Source organism: Corylus avellana, chromosome ca1 (genome assembly GCF_901000735.1).
Source record: "Corylus avellana chromosome ca1, CavTom2PMs-1.0".
Lineage (NCBI taxonomy): Eukaryota > Viridiplantae > Streptophyta > Magnoliopsida > Fagales > Betulaceae > Corylus > Corylus avellana.
Genome location: NC_081541.1, coordinates 45,395,023 through 45,402,216, shown reverse-complemented (window position 1 = coordinate 45,402,216; position 7,194 = coordinate 45,395,023). Strand labels below are relative to the sequence as shown.

The following is a 7,194-nucleotide window of genomic DNA, read 5'->3' as shown; positions in this document are numbered from 1 at the left end:
GCCAAAAGGAAAAGCTCAAATCTTACACAACCCAAGACAATAGTTGGTTTTGTTACTTTAAAATTCCAATAACTACTACTCTCTCTTCTTCGTTTTTTTCTTAAGATAAAATTTTATTAATACAAAAGTATTAATTACAAAGAGAAGGGGGTAGGACCCCAACATCAATTGCCCAAAATAGTTAATACAATGCAAGAAAATTTATAAATAAACTAAAAATACGTCAAAAAATTGGCCCCCATCCATTAACTTTTTTTTGACCTAATCGCCAAAAAATGACCGTAAAAACGACGATTTTTTAAGTACTTTATAAGTGAGCCTGTTTGGGGTGACCCTCCGGTAGCACCAAGATTATGGGCCACAACAGTTGATAATTAATGAGTACTCTCTACTTGCCTATACCTTTGCCAACAACATGGTCACCATCATTACCAAACATCTACCTCTTGGCCACACACCAACCAAATTGGGCTAAATGTGCCTTTCTACTGAGCACCACACCATATCTGAAACATTCATCTCAACTTCCACACTCATTTAGCTATAAAACATAGTCAATGAAGGAATATACGATCAATGTTGTACTTTTTACCTCCAGCATTAGTGACATATTTGGTGGGAATTAGCCAGAGAAACCAATATAAGTGGAAGCGCCTACGGTTTTTACTATTTAAGCCTTTTATATTATTGATTCTCAGTTGGTACGTGTTTTCATAGTCATATTTAGGTAAATTAGCCACTATAATTGTCCCCTCCTACCTTTTTTGATTTTTTTTTTTTTTGATTTTTTTTTTTTTTTTAAAAAAAAAACCCTACATAAAATAGATTGAGATGAATCATATTTTATTTTCTTTGCCTTGTAAAGTTGTTCTGGGTATATCATTGTGTATCTCAAAGCAATTCAGACATCAAATATAACTCGCTTTCCCGAGTAAGAGGGTAAATAACAAATCGCTAGAAATCCGAATCAGTCTCATAGAGGCATGTGTATTTTTTTTTAAAAAAAAAATTGATTAGCATTTTGTTTCTTGGTATGTGTTCTTTGACAGGTGGACTTCTGGTCCAATATCTTCCGCCTTTTGTTTGATTACTCATCAAGAAAAGGCATCTTCCTTTCGCTCCACATATTTTCGTTGCTTTATGGGTTGTCTGCATGTTAGCTTGTACTTTCTTTTGTCATTTTCTCTCCAAATCTGACCAATTTCAGATTCTTGGGTTTTTGAAGAAAATTTGAATTATGTTTCACTCTTGTTTTTCTCATTTACTAAACAAAAAAAAAAAAAAAAAAGGAATTCTTTTTCTTTCTTTAATGGTAAACCAAAACAATATAAATATCATGGAGGTTTGAAAGTAGACTGCCTTTATTTATTTATTTGGTTTTTTGTTTCCCTTTTTCTTGGTTCTTTTATCTTCCTTTTTTTTGGGTGGGGGTGGGCTTCATGCCTTCATATTGCTTATGGGCCAATGTAACAAAGCAAGATGTATTACCCACATTGAATCTTCTGGAGGCTAGCTATCAAAATACCTAATAGCTCATGGGCCTGGAGGAATACTTAGTTACCCAGTTACAAAATCTTTTTTCAGCCACACTTCCCTCAAATTCTACCACCATTGTCTTTGGAGAGAGTATCCGTTTGGTTTAACGATTTCTTAATATACTATTTGAAAAAAATAGTAGTTTTAAAATGCAGAAATGAAAACACGATTCTTAAAAATCCAGTTACGTCTTTAGTAAAATTATATATAGTTCGACATTTAAAATCGTGATTTGACCTTTAAAATCGTGCATTTTTATAACGACTTATTTACCTACGATTTGAAAACATAAACACGCCCCCAAACAAAACACATCCTACGATTTTTATTTAAAAATATACTTTTGACTTGTAAAATTGCAAGGCAAAGGGATTGCTAGCTTGCTCACAAAACTTCTTTGGCACACATGTGATAAGAGTCGAACTTTCTATGAAGAATATTCCTCCTTGGCATATTTTTCCACGATCACCCTTGCTTTCAGGAACTGTGATGAAGTTGTATATTTAAAATGCACAGATTTCATGTGTTCATCAAGTCAACCGCGCTGAAATAAATTTTTTTAGGTGTATAAAATATAAATAATCCAACCCAACACTAATCATGTTGATATTTTATATGATATATACTTTGAAAATTCCATTTTCATCTCCCCCACAATATTTTTGTATTCAGAATGCTTTGCACATTTTTGTTGTAAAGTTGCACCTTTGTTCCCACTTGAACAATAAAAAAATGGTCTGCCAATGGAAAAACGCGTTTTGCAAAGTCAAGGTGAATCTTTCTTGGAAAAAATGTAAAATTAGTCATAAATTTTCTAAAATTTTTTAAAATTGAGCTAAAACTTTATGTAGTAAGCATAAATGACAAATAACTTTCTCTTTTCGTTTAAAATTTTGATGAAAATCATAGTTGACTAACCATCCTCAAGGCTTTGGGGGTGTTTCGGCTATCACATATTGGACCGATTTTAAAATGGTCGGACCACGATCTCTAGATTTTTTTAATATTTAATATTTATTATGAGGGACACACGCATGTCGTATTATTGTTAGTGTTGATGTGACAATATTATGACGGTTTTCTATCAGAATTTCAAATGAAAGTTCGGACTAAGGAGTTATTTGTCATATATATGCTTATAACATAAGGTTTTGAGTCAATTTTTAAACCCTAAAAAGATTATTGCAAATTAGTGCATCCACGTGACTGATTTTGTAAGGTCAAAGGTCAATCTTTCTTCACATCTTCTTAATTTCTGTACACCAATCAAAGTTTTCTTGTGAAACTCTTGAACTTGGATCTCACATTCAGATCCTGCTCTCCCACATTGCAAAGATATCAAGAAGAAGCAAAAATGGAGGCAGAGATACTGAGCTTAATAAAGGTATGGATTGGGGTTTTCGCATGTCTTTCTTATTGCTATGCAATTAATAAGATAGTCTCCAGAGGCCCTGCAAGACTCCTTTGTGTACTCCCAGTCGTTTTCATCTTCCTCTTCCTTCCTCTCAATCTAAATTCTGTTCATCTTGGAGGCACCACTGCATTTTTCATTTCTTGGCTTGGGAATTTCAAGCTCTTGCTCTTTGCTTTTGGTAAAGGTCCTTTGTGTTCTGACTCATCAATCTCTCTCGGACGGTTTGTAGCCGTTGCTTGCACTCCCATCAAGATCCACCAAAAAAAGCACCCATCTCCACCAATATCACATCTAAATGGCAAAAACAAAGAAATCCCTAAGGGAAGACAAATATTTTTCCCTCTAAGGTATGTAGTAATTGGTGTCCTTTTGGCCATTTTGATACGTATCTATGATTATAGTGAGCATATCCACCCAAAGGTTATATTGTTTCTATATTGCTTTCATATATATTTTCTCCTAGAAATCATTCTAGCCATGGTGGCAGCCCTGGCTCGAGCCCTGCTAGGAGTGGAGCTTGAGCCGCAGTTCAACGAGCCATACCCCACCACCTCACTCCAAGACTTCTGGGGCAGGAGGTGGAACCTCATGGTCAGCAGCATCCTGCGCCCCACCGTATACGATCCCACTCGCCACGCCATGACACGCGTCGTTGGCCGCAAGTGGGTGTCAATCGCTGCCATTCTCGCCACCTTCGTTGTGTCGGGGCTCATGCATGAGCTCATGTTCTACTACTTGGGGTGCGTGAATTCCACTTGGGAGGTCACATGGTTCTTCCTCCTCCAAGGTTCGTGTTTGGCCGTCGAGGTTGTATTGAAGAAGGCGGTTTTCGCCAGCAGGTGGCGGTTGCCGCAGCTCGTCTCGGGGCCCTTGACCATTGGATTCGTGATGGTGACCTGCTTTTGGCTGTTCTTTCCCCAGTTCCTCCGGTGTAAGGTTGATGAGAGGGCGTTGGAAGAGTGTGCTGCGCTAGGCAAGTTTGTGAAGAATGTCACCCGTACATTGACATACAAATTCTCTACATTTTTTGGGATAACTCTATCAATATGATGACAATGTTAAGGCACTATCATTTTTAATCTTATATTTGATGGTAGGAAAGTGTTATTGCCACACAATAAAATTGTATTCACATAATTACATTCTTCTGGTCGTTTTGTGACTACATCCAATGGAAAATGGGAGGAAATTAAGCATTTCAAATAACTTCTAGCTATTACTCTTAAAATCTACATTAATTAATTATGATATAATGAGTATTCATTCGATCGGCTCCGATCGAGAATGTGCAAAAGATAACTACTCCGCCACTTGATGTTAATTGTTGACTAATTGTGCCAAACAAAAAATTAGTTAACATTCCTAATTTGCCAGCGAGCAAGTAACATTTTCTACACCATGTTAGACAATGATAGCATGATCTACTAGGATGGCAAGGAGTTTGACATCATCATTTTGCTAGGACTGTACCTTACGAACAAGCGACATATGGCAAAAGATGTATTTCACTAGAAGATGCGAATTAAATGGCATGTTTGGTTAGGGTCACAGTACTTAAATGGAACATGATCTTCTCCTATCTAAAATAGACTGGAGAATATTAAGTTAATGGCTAGAATTTTTCTAGAGAGAGATCTTAAGGCCATAAATAGGACATTTGTCCTATTAATAATAATAATAAAAAAATTATATATATTTTTAAAATAATTGAAAATTAAAAAAATAATAAAAGATTAAGGGATGGTTGAACCATCCCCATTGGGGGTGGCCATTGGGGCTGGGGGTGGTCCGATCACCTCCAAGGGCCAAATCAATATAATATATATTGATTTGGCCCATGGGGGGGCCTCCAGCCACCCCAGATCGACCCTTGGGGGTGGATCGGCCACCCCAAGTGCTAAATCTTTTTTTTTTTAATTTTTTTTATTTGGCCCTTGGGGATGGCCAAACCACCCCCATTGGTGGTTCAGCCACCCCTTAATTTTTTTTTTTAATTTTTAATTATTTATTTTGGAATTATTTTAAATATATGCATGTTGTTATTTTATTAGTAAGGACCTTATATTTTTATTTGTAGTCACCAAAATTTTTTAGAGATGGTAGTGTGAATATTCTACAGTTTATTTTGGACAGAGAAGAATCAAATTCCATAAACAAGTAATAAATTATATTTTTTATGTCATAATTATCTAAAGGTTTTATGATGTCTTTTACCCTCTCCTCTTTGGTCCCCTTTTTTTTACGGACAAAAAGATCATCATTTATTTGTTTGGACAGAAAGACAACGAAATGATCGATTTAAAAAATATGAATTATAGAATAAATTAGTTATTAAAATTTAGAAAGGAAGACATTAAATTCAAATGGTACGAAAACAGAGAAATTAGGTTTAAATTTCCACTTTTTGCTGGTTGATGGACTCTAATTAATCCAACCCCACCTACCAATATAGCCTTTTTTTTTCAAATTGAAAAGCTTTTGTCCATTTCTACGTTCTCATAAAACGTATTGTCAGAAACTCACTACTGCGTTTCTGAAATTTGTAGTCTGATTGCGAGTAAATTTTGGTACGGTTCTCACATGCAAGCAGTAATTTTTAATTTGGAAAAACTATATTTAACTTCCCTTCTAATATTTTAATTTTTACAATATCTCTACAATTTTCTATGGGAATTACAAAAAGTTTCCTTACCTGATTCAAAATGATTAAAAAAAAAAAAAAAAAATCTCTTACATATGACAAACAAAAATTTTGACAAAAAACAAAGACAGAAAAAGAAGCTAAAAATGGTCTTTTTATCATTTTTTTATAACAAAATTGGGACATTACAACCTCAATAGAAAATTGTAAAAACATTGTAAAAGTTAAAATATTTGAGGAAACCATAGAGTCATAGACTAATTAGTTGGAGGGAGATAAATTTTTGGATTAGCTTAGATTGTAATGACATAGAGAAAGCGTTAGCCATATTTGTATTATTATTCTAAAAAGATTAATCAATTTAAAACTTTTCTAGAACCACTTATAAAGTCTTAGTTTCAGTTAGTAAATAAGAAATGTGAGACTTAATATCTATAAATGTCACTTTACGTGGGTAACTCGTCTTCCCAATGTGAGACTGGGGTATTACATAGGTACCGTAAAAAAAAAAAAAAAAAGTAAAAAAAGAGCAAATCTGCTATAGTTTTTTTAACTGTCCAAATTTAATTTCAAGTTTTTCATTAAATAAAAAATTAAATTAAATCCAAACCATTAAAAGAACTAAAAAAAAAAATCTCCCTACTTTTTTTTAACCCTAAATTTTTACCGTTGCTTCCTCTTCAAAAGGACTCTGTTTTCACTTTTTCTCTTGCATTTGTGGTAGCATTTAACTCGCCCAACCAAATTCCACCAACACACACTAATTAAGCCCAACTACCAAACAAGCTCCTTCATGAAACACAATCTTTCGACTTGCACCACCATCTCCATTATATACAGCAAGGCCTCTTACACTCAGCCAGCGACCAAAACCTTAAAACTAGCAATCAATTCAATTCTTATCTTCATGGCTGCCTCTGTTGTCCTGAAGCTGACTTGCTTGGTGCTTGCATGCATGGTGGCAAGCGCACCCATGGCTGCCGAAGCAGACATAGCATGCAACCAGGTGGTGAGTTACCTGACCCCATGTGTTTCTTATGTAGCCAGTGGTGGGTCTGTGCCGGCTGCTTGCTGCAGCGGGATCAAGTCCCTCTACGATCTGGCTAAGACCACGGCGGACCGCCAGAGCGTTTGCAGGTGTCTGAAGCAAGCTGTTAATGGGATTCCGTACACTGGTTACAACATTGGTCTAGCAGCTGGACTTCCTAACAAGTGTGGGGTTAACCTCCCTTACAATATCAACCCTTCTGCAAACTGCAACGAGTATGACTGCTAGCTCTTTTATATATGTCTGCATGCAAAAATATATTTTTTTATGCATGAAGATTATTATAAGTCCACGATAGCAAATATACATGTGTTTTACGCACAACAAGCTGATGTGGTACAGCCATGTTAGCTCAAAAACATTGGCCACCTTCTTTTATGGATGGCCGATCACTTCTTTAAGGCTGGTAAGCCACCTCAACTGAACCTTTGAGGGTTGTTGTAAGTCGTAACCACTCCCAAAGTCCTATTTAGTAGTTACGGCCACTAGATCTCTTTGATCTGGTGGTATCGTAACTATCAGATTTGGTAGTCCTTGGAGGTGGTGCCACCCAAG

General features: G+C 35.8%; 2 protein-coding genes across 2 annotated transcripts; both read left to right on the top strand.

Annotated features, from left to right (window-relative positions):
- The first annotated feature begins 2,890 nt into the window (after positions 1-2,890).
- Positions 2,891-4,386, top strand: LOC132167899 (acyl-CoA--sterol O-acyltransferase 1-like). Its single transcript, XM_059578940.1, has one exon. The coding sequence runs from the start codon at positions 2,891-2,893 to the stop codon at positions 3,998-4,000; it is 1,110 nt and encodes a 369-aa protein (XP_059434923.1). The 3' UTR covers positions 4,001-4,386.
- Positions 4,387-6,352: 1,966 nt separating this feature from the next.
- LOC132166919 (non-specific lipid-transfer protein 3-like) lies at positions 6,353-7,153 on the top strand. The gene has a single exon (XM_059577777.1). It carries the CDS (start codon positions 6,385-6,387, stop codon positions 6,865-6,867), a length of 483 nt encoding a protein of 160 aa, XP_059433760.1. The 5' UTR covers positions 6,353-6,384; the 3' UTR covers positions 6,868-7,153.
- Positions 7,154-7,194: the final 41 nt, after the last annotated feature.